Source organism: Astatotilapia calliptera, chromosome 23 (genome assembly GCF_964374335.1).
Source record: "Astatotilapia calliptera chromosome 23, fAstCal68.1, whole genome shotgun sequence".
NCBI lineage: Eukaryota > Metazoa > Chordata > Actinopteri > Cichliformes > Cichlidae > Astatotilapia > Astatotilapia calliptera.
This window is the reverse complement of record NC_137443.1, coordinates 34,661,552-34,677,138: the sequence shown is the minus strand read 5'-3', so window position 1 is coordinate 34,677,138 and position 15,587 is coordinate 34,661,552. Positions and strand designations below refer to the sequence as shown.

General features: G+C 44.3%; 1 protein-coding gene across 1 annotated transcript in view; it reads left to right on the top strand.

Moving 5' to 3' along the window:
• Positions 1-1,607: 1,607 nt before the first annotated feature.
• Positions 1,608-15,587, top strand: part of xkr6a (XK, Kell blood group complex subunit-related family, member 6a) — a 14,890-nt gene continuing 910 nt past the window's right edge. The window contains exons 1-4 of the mRNA XM_026158725.2: positions 1,608-2,782; positions 5,845-6,041; positions 6,617-7,034; positions 8,183-15,587. The exon at positions 8,183-15,587 is cut by the window's right edge and continues 910 nt beyond it. Of these exons, the coding sequence (XP_026014510.1) occupies positions 2,193-2,782; positions 5,845-6,041; positions 6,617-7,034; positions 8,183-8,687 (1,710 nt within the window). The 5' untranslated portion in view covers positions 1,608-2,192 and the 3' untranslated portion in view covers positions 8,688-15,587. The remainder of the gene's footprint in view (positions 2,783-5,844; positions 6,042-6,616; positions 7,035-8,182) is intronic.

Genomic DNA, 15,587 nt, shown 5'->3' with positions numbered 1-15,587 from the left:
TGAGCTGAATTGTCTAATTACATCTATATCTCATCTAGCTCCCTCCACAGTCACAGCCACATTAAACTTCCTATTTGTGTCCTCATGATTCCCATCAGCTCAGAACAAGGCCACTGTTTTGATCTTCAGAAGTTCACTGCTGATGTAACTACCGCTTCCTCTCCTTTGTCTCGAGCAAATCATCGGCACGCGTTTGATCTCAAGTCTTCTGGCATCTTTGCAAACTCATTGGGATAAATATTGTATAGGAGGCTGCAGCTGCGACCTCAGCTGATTCTCTGCCCTTTTCCAAAAGACTGGGTGGAATTACCCTCGAGTCCAGGTGTTACGACCTGTATGACTAAATACCTCGAGTGTTGCTGTCACTCACTCACTCCTATTGCTCACATGCAAATGGCTTTACAACCATCTCCCTGTCCTTCAGCCAGCCACGGTTGTCATGACAACAGAGCGGCTAATCTCCAGTGGACAGAGAGAGAGAAAGAGAGTGCATGAGCTCGCACAGAAACGTGCTTCTGGGGACGCGGAAAAGGCGTGCGAGTGTGATGAAGAGATGCAGTGCACGCTTGCTTACGTCTGTGTGTGTGTGTGTGTGTGTGTGTGTGTGTGTGTGTGTGTGTGTGTGTGTGTGTGTGTGTGTGTGTGTGTGTGTGTGTGTGTGTGTGAGAGAGAGAGATTGTGTGAGCTTTTTTTAATAATAATAATGGAGTATGATTGGAAAAAAACACACATGTTCTCCATCCCACTGAGAATTCCTAAATCAACTGTTCCCTTCTTCCTTTTAAAAAAAATTCTCTCCTCCCATTTTCCCTTCTCCTGACCTTCATCATCTGTATCTACTTCCCCATCCTAACTTCTTTCCATTTAAATCTCCTGAATGTGCTCATTTTTAATGTCATTTCGTTGTTTTGTTCCACTCCGTTTCACCATACATTTTCTGGCCTTTTCCCCCTCTTCTACCTCTGACACAACCTCTTCATCCCGTCAACAACAATTCCTTAATCTTCCACACTCATCCTCTCTCTCTTGCATTCATCCCGTCAGCCTTTTCATCCTCTCAAACTGCTTCAGCTAAACCTTCTTTTCTATCTTTGTCTCTCTCTCTCTCTCTCTGCACACCTCCTTTCATCCATGCTCTCATTTCTACCCCCCTCCGTCTCCGCGCATACATATACAGTGTCCATCCATTTCCTCGTGTTCCTAAATCCTTCCCTCTCTGGCACCATGGTTGCCTAGCAGGGATCTCTCAAACGCACATATGTTAGGGCTGATTAGGCTGGCACAGCCACTGGGCGCTCGGCCCACTGGAGGAGATGATGGAGAGATTCGTGGAGAGTGTGAGGGAGTCATGGAGAGCTGTGTGTGTTGGGGGGAGGGGGGGTATTGATTGATTGAGCGTCAGGTGTTGGGAATTTTTTCTTTCCAATGAAAAACTACTTGGAAAAACAGTCCATATGTTCCCATACAGTGCACGACCATAGTCCGTGTGCGCGCGCTCGCTCGAGCGTGTGTGCGGATGTGGATCGGGGGGTTTGAAGTTGTTATCCGGTAGAGGGCGGAGTGAAAGCGTAAGAGAAGTGAGGAGAGGGGAAGCAGGAGCTGCAGAGGGCTGGAGCTGCGGAAAGGAACGGAGCGGACATGGGTGGCAGCGGACGCCGGGCATCTGCAGCCTGAGTGCTGGGGGCAGGAGGAGCAGGAGGGCCTCCAGTTGACTGAACAGGAAGGTTTACATTAGCAGAGCCGCAGTTAAAGAGAATAGCCTGCTGTCCGTTTAGCGCCCACACACACACACACACACACACACACACAGTCACTCACACATCTTAAGAACAGCGGGAGATGCATTACGTCATAGCCTCTCATTGCCCTAGATGACCGCGCGCGCAGGACGGGGAGGATGCGGGGCTGCCGGACTAGAACGGTAACAGATTCCGCTGCTGCTGCTGCTGACCGCGAGCCCCCGGCGGGTGTGTGTCGGCCGGTAGAGAAAGAAGAGGAGCCGCCGTCGCGCGGCCGCCGGCTCTGATGGCTCCTCGCGCCCAGGGCGGGAAAGAGTCACAGCAGTCGCCGCGGAGCGAGAGGGTAGGGGACAGCAGGTATCTGGGAAGTGACGTGGTGTCCGCGCCCCACAAGAAAGCAAAACGGTGCGTTTGTCGTGCATCTCGCAGGAGGGCAGGAGCGGGAAGGCGAACATGGCCGCACAGTCCGACGGCGGCAAAGCCGGGGTCGGGTGCGGCGGCGGCGGGGGTTTCGCCCAGCTCTATGATGTTGACGCCGAGGAGCCTCTGGACTCCGCGGCGATCCACATCTGTCAGTGCTGCCGCTCTTCCGCTTGCTACTGGGGCTGCCGCTCAGCTTGCCTCGGCTCTCTGCTCGGCGGGAGTCCGCCTGCCGGAGGGGTCGGCATCCGGGAGACTCACTGCCCGCCCCGGGAGCAGCTGTGGCTGGACTGCCTCTGGATCATCCTTGCCCTCCTTGTCTTCTTCTGGGACGTCGGCACGGACCTGTGCCTGGCGATGGACTACTACCAGAGGCAGGACTACCTCTGGTTCGGCCTCACTCTTTTCTTCGTACTGGTGCCCTCGGTACTGGTCCAGATTCTGAGTTTCCGATGGTTCGTGCAGGACTACACCGGCGGGGGGCTCGGGGAGGTCGAGGGGCTGACCAAGCGGGGCACGGTGGTTCTGGGGTGCCTGTATCCTGGAAGGGACCGCCTGCAGCTGGCCACTATCTGGCTGTGGCAGGCCACCATACACATCCTCCAGCTGGGACAAGTGTGGAGGTAAGAGGGGGAGGGGGGCAACACAAACACACCTGATCCTTCTCTCGCTCTCTCTCTCTAACAGGCTCACAAAAACTTAATGCTCCTAATGAGCAGAGCAGGGTGTCCACTTGATGTGGCTACTAGAAAAGACAGCTCGCTTCACAGTGACAGGCAGGAGAGAAAAGCGAGAGGAAGACATGGAAAGGCTCTCTGCGACTCCCTCTGTGCTTCAGTTGCTTTCTGGGAATGACAGGAAGATATTAAGAGAGACAGTCAGGAGAACAGAGAGCCTGATTTCACACACAAACTCTGATCTGTTGAAACTTTTCATTTCTGACTCATCCTATGAAAAGCTAATTCAGCAACTCGCTGACCGCCCTGCAGTAAGAAAGAGTAGAATTCAGAGCCAGAACAGAACCTGAGTAAAGCATCTGCAGTTGCAGAGTAGCTACAGTTAAGCCTTCACACAGTGTAAAGAAACAAAGTGAGCCACATCCTTGTGTGTTTTAAGGGCTGACCGAAGCGCTCTCCATGGTGCTGAACAGATTCCCAGCATTTCCAGTTTTTGGTCAAGGCTCTTCCCTTCTGAAATGTCAGCATGCCTTTGCGTGTATCTGTGTGTGCGCTGACACATGTCAGCACGTGTGTGTGAACAGTGGAAAAACGGTGTCAAGGCTCTTCCCATGAGTGTCAGCATGCATGGAGAGTACAAAGAGGAAAAGCATCTGCGCTTTTGGCAGCACATCTCTTACTCTCTCTCTCTCTCCCTCTCTCTATTTATCTCTCTCTCTCACACACACAGACACACACATATATTCCCACAGTTGGACAATGTTAGGTGTTAATTGTGCTAAAAGCACTGTTGGGGGAAAAACTGAAATACACACACTTCTTTTCATTGTGGGCTTCTTGCCTCATATAAGCATGCAGCTTGGTCTACACACACAAACACACACACTGTAGTTATAGAAGTAACACGAGTGCGCTGGTGTTTTTTTTTTCCTTTCCAGCTTCCCAGTCTATGTAAGGACAACGTTTGCTCTCTTCCCTCCCTCCTCTCTCTTCTCTCTGAGAAGACTTCTTAATGGTGTCCACTTGCCCCTGGGTGGGCAGCAGGGAGAGTAGAGTAGTGTGTGTGTGTGTTTACGTCCTACTATGCTGATGTGCTACACAGCTTCTGTGCTTTGGTTGTAGGGTTAAATCAACCCCTCTCACACCCATACACACTTACCAGTATTTGTCCCCCCTTGGCCCTCAGAATGGACTCTCCCACCTGGAGGAAGGGCTGGATGGGAAGGAGCATAGAGAGAGGGTGGGGGAGAAGAGGGCGAGAAAGGGTGGTTATAGCTGGGGAAATTGAGAGATGGAGAGGCCGTGGAGAGGGAGAGATGGGGGGTGAGGACATGCACAAGTGGAGTGAAAAAGAAGGGGGAGGGGAGAAGAAGGAGACGTGAGAGTGGTGGGGGCAGGGTGGGCTGGATGGAAGATCAGCTGTACTTGGTTTGAGACCACCTCCTTCCATGTCAGGCCATTAAGGAGCTTGTCTGCTACACTCAACACTGCAGACCAGAGCTCCTGTTTACAGAAGCCAAACAAATGATACTGATTATTTATCCTTCACTGCTCTTGAGTCAAGGACACACATCCTTCTGGCCTTATTTTAAAACCAAAACATCTCGAAATGGTTCGTTTGGGAGGGCCGGCGTGCTGTAAATCGATGCACATGTGGGCATTTTCTTCCAGGGACGCTGCATTATTTATGGGGCGTGAATTAACCTCCAGCTCTAATAGGCGTACTGTACATAATGTAGAAGTGCACGTCTGCATGGAGGACACCCATGCATGGACTGCAGCCATGCACGGGGAAGCTGAAGGATTTTATTTTTACAGCACGTTTACATTTGTGTGCATACTCCTCTCACACACACACACACGCTCAGTGTGGCAGTGAGGCAGTTTAATTGAGATCACTGCCTACATCCCGCCCACATGTGCTGTAGTTTCCCACATCCAGCACGTATAGATCAGCATCTCTTCAAGGCTGTTTATAGAAAGGTTAAATTCAGTGTAATGAAGTAATGAAGGCTAGAAATATTCACAGCCACCAATCAGGTGAAACAGGAATAAGTCAGAGTGTTGGTTTTGATTTAGTTGCCCGATTAGGCGAAAGAACGCAAGGGAAGATGTGACCTATTAGGCTCATTTCCAGCTCCTTATTCTTATTCCTGGACTCTGGTAGAGTTCAAAATAATCCATATCTGTCTGATACGGGACCTTGATGAAGTCCACGAGTTTGACTGCCGTCTGAGACCAGCTCTTTTGGCTCCCTTTAAACCAGCTTTTTCTAATTGGCCGGCCCTCCAGCAGGCGGGAAGCTGCTCGTGTGCCTTAGATGACCATATTAGGGAGATCTGCTATCAGTGACAGCATGCAGATTTTTTTATTTATATTTTTTGCATCTAAAGGAGGTGTGTTAAAAATAAGGCCTGAGGGCCAGAAGTGGCCCAGCACAGGCTCCAACCCGACCCAGTGGACATCTTTGGTGGAGTCTGAAGGAGGGCGTAAATTTTGAATTTATCTATATTTTAATAAAGTTGACATCTTGTTCACCATCCATACTACATCAAAGTAATGAAGTAATAGATTTTTTCATGATCTACTATAGAAATTTAAGTTTTTTTCAGTTTGTCCTCAGTAAAATATAATTAATTAATTAAAAAAGATATTTTCTGTGATTTAACAAAAACATTCTGCTTCAAACGTACAGGACAATCCAGAACTTTTACTGTTATTTTTACACATTTATTTCTTACATTTTAAGCCCAAAGAGTAATTTCTTTATCATGTAGAAAAACTAACATGTACTGTTGAATTTGCACTTCTTCTTTATTACATTGTGATATCGCAGAGATTTAATGTGCAGATAAACTGCTTTACACTTTGATCTTAAGTGAGTCTGGCACACTTAAGATCAAAGCAGGCCGTACATGGCCCACGACGTGAAATGAGTTTGACTTCCCTGATTGAATGTGTGTAGAAAAGCCTGACATATGCGTGTTTGCCCCTCTGAACCCCTACAGGTACATCAGGACGCTGTACCTAGGCGTCATGTCGCGTCGGCAGAAGGAGCACCAGCGGCGCTGGTACTGGGCCATGATGTTCGAGTACGCTGACGTCAACATGTTGCGTTTGCTGGAAACGTTTCTGGAGTCGGCGCCTCAGTTGGTCCTGCAGCTCTGCATCATGATCCAGGAGAACCGAGCTGAGACGCTACAGTGTAGGTGGTTGGATGGATTTACAGACTGCACTGTACCGGCGTAATAGCATGTTTTCGCGTAGCCGGCAAACAGCATGCAAATGAGCAGCTGCTCAAGTGCTAATTATCAATTTGCACCTATTGTGCTTGATTATGTGTAGCTGCAGATGGCTGCTGGATTTCGCAGGTTTTTACTGTTGTTCAGGTTGTCAAAGATAGAAAGCGATGTGCGAGTCAGACTCCATCATCCTCCTCTTCCGTGTTGCATGCATCATCTTGGGCGGCCACCCACTGGTGTTATTCATCGCGCTCACTCTGGAGTTTTGGGACACAGTTTACCTTAATGGAAAGATGTGACGAGTACACAAGGGGGCGGATACACACGGCAGCTGGGACATTAAAAATAACTTTGTATTTGAGACTCGTCATTACCAAATGTCTCGGTCGTGACACGCACTACCTCTTACTTATTGTATGCTCACACCATTACACAAAACAACCTTCCCCCCTCTCCCTCCCTAGTGAGTCATTATAATGTCGTGTTTATACAAAACAGGAGAAGCATGGAAATCATCCACCTCTGTGTCTCCCTGCAGGCATTTCCTCCTTAGCCTCCCTCCTGTCTCTCGCCTGGGTTCTGGCCTCCTACCACAAACTGCTCCGAGACTCTCGTGACGACCAGCGCAGCATGAGTTACCGCGGGGCGCTGCTGCACCTCTTCTGGCGCCTCTTCACCATCTTCTCCCGCGTCCTCTCGCTCGCCCTCTTTGCCTCCCTCTTCCACATCTACTTCGGCATCTTCGTGGTGCTCCACTGGTGCGCCATGGCCTTCTGGGTGGTGCACGGAGGCACTGATTTCTGCATGTCCAAGTGGGAGGAGGTGCTCTTCAACATGGTGGTCGGCATTGTCTACATCTTCTGCTGGTTCAACGTGAAAGAGGGTCGGACGCGATACAGGATGGTGGCGTACTACACCGTGGTGCTGGCCGAGAACAGCATCCTGACCGGGCTGTGGTGAGTTTAGCGCCGTTTGCATTCTTTGATATCCCTGATGCAACAAGCGTAAAATCGTAAAATATGTTTTTTCACATAAATATCACAGAATGTATGCAAGAATATCCAAAAACTATAAAAGGTAGGCGTACCTCTTACTTCACAAGGAGCTACCGTAAAGGCACGCAGGTTCATCCAGCTTCACAAAGCTAAATGGCAATGATCTGTATAATGATCTCTTTCTAATTCTCTTATAAATGTTTTCTTCTCCTTCCTTTGTAATTTTGGAGTTTTTTTTATCTTTTCTATGCTGCCTGTGTTCTCTCAGGCTTTCCTTTCATTCTTTACTTCCTGTTTTATTTTGAAGGTTACTTGTTCTTGTTCTGCTGAGTATTTAATCTGTATTGTATCCTGCTCAGACTTCAAATTTATTCTGAAATGAACAAGTAAACAGACACATTTAAAGTATACCATAAGTGCTTACCAAGGCTTAGCCCATTTACAACACTAGCAAGGTAAGCCTATATCACAATATTCATGTAATAAAAGGCTAGTAAATGCTTTCGTGATGAGTTTACTGCCATACTACTTGCAATATAACTAATGGCCACATGGCCCAGGGCCAGTAAGTAGTACACCGAAAAATTGTTTTGCCAGTTGATGACAGTGTTTCTGGCAGCCAGAGTTATCACAGTCATGGCTTTATTGAAATTCATCCATCTTTTCATGTGCTCTCATCCACCACCAGCATGCTTTACATGTTTGTGCAGTCGTTTTAATATGCTAAAGCAAAAAGCTGCGTGTATGCAAACAAACTGCTTGGTTAAATTTGACAGATCGCTTTAAAGTTTGGTGCCCTCCTCCTGTCCCTCTAGCAGTGCCACCTGCAGCATGCAGGGGCTTGTCTAAAAGAAGGGTTACTGAGTGTACGACTCTACATTTATTTTAAAACGATGATTAGAAATTATTTTGCCGATTTAGATTATTAATATTAAGTACAACTCCACTAATAAACCATGTTTTAAAATACACACTGGGCTACCCATCAGTAGATAAAACAATTATAATCAGATTTGGGGGACCAGTGGGAAAGATGGTTTAATGCTATAAACACGTGTAGATGTACACCGATTAATTTAACCCCTGTACTGTCACCTGTCATCCTGTAGGTATGCCTACAGAGATCCAGTGCTGACCGACTCCTATGCCGTCCTGGCACTGTGCAGCGTCTACCTGACATTCGCAGGGGGCGTCCTGGTCATGCTGCTGTACTACGGTTTCCTCCATCCTGCCACTGCCCACCTCCAGCCAAGTCCCGCCTCATCCTGCTGTGCCCAACTGCTCTGGGGTCTCCCTCTCCCCCCGTCAGCCCCACCCACAGCCCCTCCCACACCAGCCCACATGGCCAAGTCACAGACGGAAGAGGATGTGGCCGAGACGTGTCTTCCCGTCTTCCAGGTGAGGTCTGCGCCCCCCACTTCCAAGCCCGAGGGCCCGCTTATAAAGATCGACATGCCCAGGAAGCGTTACCCAGCATGGGATGCCCACTATGTAGACAGGCGCCTGCGGAGGACTATAAACATCCTGCAGTACATAACGCCAGCCGCTGTGGGCATCCGCTATCGTGATGGACCCCTCCTGTATGAACTGTTGCAGTATGAGTCCTCACTCTGACAAACACACAAATCAGCACACACACACACATATACAGACAAGTACACAAAAGCACATGTGCACCATAAAAAAACATGTATGTATATGTGGATGTTCAGATTTAGAGAAGATTTAGAAACACGTTCATGCACAGAAAGTCACACTTGATATAAGCACATACACACACAGAAGCAATCTGTCACACTTATATGTGTGCGCACACACGCGATCACACTTACATTCCTTGCGGGCACCTGCGACCTGTGAGTCCCATGGCCATGACTCAACAAGCTGCTTCGGCGCGAGTCCGTCTCCTCCTCTCTTAAACCTTTTGTCACTCTATTTAACTTTAATCGTCCCTCACTTGGTCTCATTTCCTTAATTTCACATGTGCGCGCTCCGCTGCAAAGAAAAAAAAAGTAAAAATATGAAAAATAAGCGTAGTTTTACGATGGAGTCCTTGACCACCGCAAGCCATTTATGTTGCACGCGTTCACAGGTTTAAGAAGAATAAAAGGATGTGACACAATGACGGTCACTTTTAATAAAATGAGTTGTAACATGTCGTTATTAGTCTGGTCAAAAGATAGTGTATATATTTTCTATGTACAGAGAGGATGTTTTTTAATCTGTTGTTATGTTGTTGTTGGACACATCAGTTTCTCGACATCACTGACAAGGTTAACGGGGAGAGTGGCCGAGCATGATGGAAAAGATGGAGACAAAGTGGCAGTAATGGCATCCAAGGCACACTCAAACAACAATTTTTACATTTGCAGCCTCAATTTTAAAGAATCTAAAATTTTAGCTAAAGTCTCTCAGAAGGACAGTTTTAGTTTAGTAGATTTACTTGTCTTGTCAAAGGCAACAAGTAAAATATTAGCACTAGAGAGTTGACTAGCTTAGCTTAGCTTAAAAAAACTGAAAACAGGTAAAAACAGCTAGCCTGGATTTCTTCTCCTAAAGTATCTAGTAGCTAGCATCTTGTCTTATTTAAATTATACAAAAAGATAAATGTAAAAAATAGTTTTTTGTGAGTTCAGAAAGTAGCCAAACCATCTACCATTAAGAATAATTGCACATTTACTTGCTCCTAAGACAGTAAAAGAGTAACTCTTCGAATTTTGGAGTTCATGTGCTTGTGATTCAAAATATGGAAACAAATTCATACTATAAAAATTATAATTCTTATTGATCAGGGCTTTTAAAAGAAATGTGTTAGTTCATACCTGACCTATCAGGGTAATCAGGGGAGTAAGTTTTCCAGCTAATCTGGGTTACTTTGTGTAGCGCAATAGTAGATGCTATGTTATAAATTCATACTTATCTAAATAAAGAAAAGCATGTATATGAATTTGTAGCAAATGTTATTTCTATCAACAAAATAGTTACTTTTCTATGCTCGTTTCTGCCTACACGATGTCAACAACTCAGCAAGTCCTGCCACAAAATCTGACTCGAGATCTTGAAAGCTAAAGGTTTCTACCTGTTTTTGGTTGTTATGCTAACCTAGGCAGTCTGCTTGCAGGAACTCATATTTAATGGAGAGATAAAGAACTAGTACAACTTTCCTCATGTAACTCAAAGGCCAATTGAGCATAGAACAAAGCAAGCCCAACTATATCCTTAAGATAGACTTGAAAAAAGTATGTTGAGGGCAGTTAGCAACATGTTAGCTGTAATGTGGAAAAATGAAAAACAGTTGCTTCTTAAAGCATATTACAAAAGCACTAAAATAATTTCTTCCTGAACATTTGGAAAAGTAAAAAGTAAAGTCCTAGATGATGTTGGTCATAACCATATTGCTCATCTGGGAGGGAAATAAAGTGTGAAATTTGAATGCCATCTTAGGGGAAGTTCTCCATCATTTCCTTTTATGCTCCAAGCAGTTGTGGGAGGTCTTTTTATATCATAAAAATAAAGGTAGATTCAAGAGTAATTGTTTTTAATTGAGGTCTACTACATTTTTTTTGTGTGATAGCTTAATCATGTTGGTCCCACACTAACAGGGTGCTGCCACTGAAAATGACATAAAACAGTTTTGGACTTCAGACATCACAACCCTCCCAGTGACTTGTCTTCTCCTGTTTCGTGTCCAATATCAACTCCTCCAAAGCCACCCACAGCTGAGCTGTGGTGTATGGCTCATTATTTATTTCTTTTGGTTTGTTTACCCCTGTAATCCAAGCTGTTACATTGGCAGGCGAAAACACATGAGCTGAGATATTAGTCATCAGCATGTCAACGGGAACGGTGCAACTCCTGAAATCTCACGCTGTGGGGGGGGGGGGGGGGGGGGTGTTTCCTCTGATCCCGTTCCATGAGCCCACTTTCTCCTGCTTTCTACAACCGCCTTTGCTATGAGGGCTGGGTATAGAGAGAGTTAAAACTGGGGTACGTCAACAAATTTTGTAATTTTGGTAAAAGTCAAAGTCTTTCTGAGAGCGACTTGCAAATATACGTAATTTATTAATTTATTAGTCCTCAAATTATAATTCTGTGATTGATTTCAACCAGTGACCCAGAAGTATGAGAATCTTTTGAATTATTGGTAAAACCTGCAATTTTAAGGTATCACATTAAAATTTGGTTGTAGAAAAGCTTGTCGGATATGACCAGTGCTCCCTTTCCATGGCCACTGACTCTGAAGATACCAAGGCATTCTCAAAAACAGCCAAGAGACAATATCTTTAGTTTGTCCTGGGTCTACCCAAGGTCTCTCCTCAGTAGTCTCACCTAAGAAACTTCCAGGATGCATATTAGTCAGATGCCTGAAACACCTCACTTGGTGTCTTTATATGCTGAGAAGAAACATCTCTACTCTGAGTCCTTACCTTATCTCTAAGGATGAGTCCAGACAGTCTTTTGAGTCTTCTTTCTGGTAGTTGTATCCACCGTTTTATTCCTTCAGTCACTATTCACAGTTTGTGGCCAAATAGTTACGGATCACTACAAACATTGTACCAATCTCTGGTCAGCCTCCCAATCCATTTTCCCCCATTCATGAGCAAGACCCCAAGACACTTTAACTCCTCTATTTGAGAAAACAGCCTGTCCCCATAGCAAAGTGGGCAATCCACCTTCTTCTGGCTCAGAACCATCGCTTCAGACTTACAGGTGTTAACTATCAACCCCGCTGCTTATTAGCTGTGAACCACTTAGTGTCTGGAAAGCAAAAAAGTCAGCATCGTACTCAAACAACCAAGACGCAATGTCAAGACCCAATATCCTCTGTCCTTGGCTGTTCCTACAAATTTTGTGCATGAAAGTTCAGAGAAAAATGACAAAGTTGGAGCAACAAAAAACCAAAACTTAGCGATAATGATAGTCCTGATCCTTACCTTGGGAAACATTGCCAGCTTTAACCCTAAGGCTTGTTTAAGGGTTAGGGTCACATCTACCATTTAGCGCTTTCACCTGTTTGGTGAAATGCAACCCTAACGGCAACCCTACCACCAAAGTGGTTCACCGATGAACTAGCGGATGTTAAGAACACCATTAATGACTGATAAAGTTAATCAGTAGATAAAACTGTAATAATTACCCCAGTGTGGAATTTTTTTAAATTTAAATAAGGAGACTAAAAGCAGAAATACAGCGTCCCTTTAAGTGTGAACGATAGGTGGGCTCACATTATTTTTCTGTGGTGCTAGCCGACTAACAAAACAGACAAATCAGTCCATTTGCTGCGATCCGGCGAGTAGAAACATTAGTTGCGAACGCGTAACAGAAGCAGCAGCATCAGTGTTCATATGGTGCGACACTCTCGAGCTTCAGAGTCAACTGGCTGCTAATCCCACTTCATATGGTGCAAATACAAAACACACATGTACTTATGGTGCAATAAGGGCAGATTGTCTCTTTGAATTCTATGGTGCAACTTGAGTACTGCCTTCAGTTATCAGCCAAGGCTGTGCCAAAGGCTCCGTCCAAACGGACAACTGCTCTTCCTGTCCTGCAGAAGCTATGCAAGTCTCCAACATGGGGGAGATGTGCTTAGTGTACACACACACACACACACAGACACACACAAACACACACGGTTTTCCTCTGAAGCAGGGAGAGACACACAATGAAAAGCAGTGTAATAACATGGGATGTATCCCTACCTCACCGCTTGAACACACACAAACACACTCACACACCAATGTCCAGTATTCCCTTACCCCTTTATAATTTGGGAACAATATTCATATGGTGCTATTGAGTAAAGCTAGATGGGTTTTTGTATAGTTGTGGTTACAGTGAAGAATTAGCCAAATATGTGTATCAAACATTCAAATCGATGAAACAGTCTAATTCCTTCATGTTGACGGCGTATGTAAAAACAGCAACACTTTCCGTCTCTGTGAAACACATCAAAGCAACAATGCCTTATCTGCTCGACTGAAGTGGAGGTGGTTTCTTTTTTTCTTTCTTTTTTTCTGTGTGTGTGTGGTTTTTTTTAAGATATGAGTCATAGGAGGGTGGTGCTACTTTTCTGGTACACTCTGATCTGGACATGCACTGTACATGAAGAATAGCGTCAACACGCAGAAATCAAAGGAAAACAGCGTCATGTGCCATTTAGAGAGCACAGTCAGGCATCTCCTGCTCGTTTCACAGAAAAACAAATAATCTCGCATGAGCGATCTGGATTTGAGAGTAAGTATAAATGGCCAAGAGTCACAGCTTATATGTTTCTGAACAAAGAGCAGCTGCCCCGCTTGTTTTTTTCCCACAGCATTAACCGCTGATTTAATTTTTTTGATCCAATCCACAGCTCTTTGCACCCAGAGCTCCAGCCAATGAGAAATCAGGTTTATTATAGCCAAATCAGGTTAGAAGCAACCAAATAATACAATTCTCTCTCTTTATATGGAACTACTCATAAGGAGCGTTCAGACTCAGCAATAGCCTCATGATCAAAGTCCAGGTATCATACATCAGTCTCGGTTGTGTCACCCAGCAGTCAAAAATCATCCACACTGGGCCTATGACTGAGCCTGCGCGCTCTGAGTGATAAGTTTCTTCCCTCATCGAGAAAACCAGAGCCTTATTCATGCCCACACTGTAAGAGAATTTAAATCCAGTAGGTGTTATGTCACTGTTGTATGGCTTCACATCCACAGCTATGCAAGGTTACAAGCAAGAAGGTTCTGGCCTTAGATAACCTTTACAGAAATACCACATCACTGTTCTCACGCGTTGCTTGTTTTTATATATATGTTTTAGGCTTTTTTTTTCTCTTAGGAGGAAGGAATAAACCATAAAGTCTTGATGTGCAGAATTGCAAATATGTGATGTACCATTTGTTTACAGATTTTAAGCTTTTTGCATTTTTCTTAAATAATTTGGTGATTCTTTTTTACATTGTTCTCTATCAGGATTGACTTCTGATGGTTTAAAATTGGTCGGGAGGGGAAAACTGTACCTTGGGAATAACTGGGATGAATGCCACCTCCCGACTGAGGAATGTGTATCTGTGAAAATGAAATGAAAACCAAGGAGTTGTTTTTCCTTTGGATAAAATACATAAATGTTCCACTATCAGGGTCTACAAAGCATATGAGGCCTGTGGTAAGGCTGTGTGTGTGTGTGTGTGTGTGTGTGTGTGTGTGTGTGTGTGTGTGTGTGTGTGTGTGTGTGTGTCTGAGCACAAGCTACCATACCGTGTCATGAATGCTTCATATATTCTTTTGCGTGCTTGGTCTAGAGCTGTGAAAGTATGGTTTTATTGAGGCCAGATGTTAAGTTGTTTCTGATCTCAGACCAGTTTTTACCAGATCTGAGACCGATGACAATTCAAATCCTTTCCTTGAGGAACCGAAGAGGTTTGGTAGTTTTGGCACAGAAAATGAACAAAAAGGATTTCAGTGGTGTGACTCAGGTTTGGATACTATAAGCACAGGGCAGGGTCAAACTAAACCTTAACTTGGAAGTACCTGTTAGACGTACCATGAGCTTTTATTTTGTTAGGGTCATGCTTTTCTACCATGTTCTTCAGCTTGGGGGGAGAAAAAAAGTAGCTCTAGCGACTTCGATGTGCAAAAGTAACTTTTATTTTCTTGTGGGTGGCATTTTGATTGTAAATACCTTTTTCTGGTAATCCTTCTCAGTTGGATCTATGTTCCATGGGTTTGCTTAGATGGCTCTTTGAAATGTACCGATAGTAAATGTTCTTTCTAAATATCCAGAATGTAAAACGAGAGAAGAAAAATTCAGCCTGACTGGAAGCTGTGTTTTCATAGGAATCTGTGCCATTGTGTTGTCTTGAGTATAAGCACACTGATATTAGCTCTGTGGGTGGGATGACGTTTTTGGAGGTGATTTGCCAGACAACTGTGCTCCTTTTTTTTACTTTAAAATAAAATAATTATTAAGCAATAATTTATTTCAAAAGAAACCTTCACAAGAAATGTTTATCATAATATATAACAAAATAATTTGTTATACATTATGATTTTAGTCACAGAAAATTCAGAGAGAAGACTTTCATGTTTATGGGGGGAAATTAACAAGACAAAATAATGGTAAATGTAAAAATAGAAAAAGTTAACATTCTGACAACTAATTTTTTTTTTTTTTAAACCTTAATCTTGATTTCTGAGTTCAATCTTGCACATTTATCACTTCATCAATTCAGGTTATCTTTGCTTACATATTACTACAAAAATGTCAAATTAAAAAATCCATTGGGTAATTATTTTTGCTTCAGTTTAAAGTTTAACGTACAAGGAAATGGCTAATTAGCTAGCTAGCTAGTTCTGGCCAAAAAGCTAACGCTAACGAAAAAGTTTTTCGCACAATTGGTTTTGTTTGGAATAAATAACATAAAAGATATAAAATAATAAATCGGAAGTATTCATTTATTATAAAAGAAGACTTCTCCCACATCTAATCTCTGTACAAACCTTATCTAGAGAGTTTGTGACTTCTAGT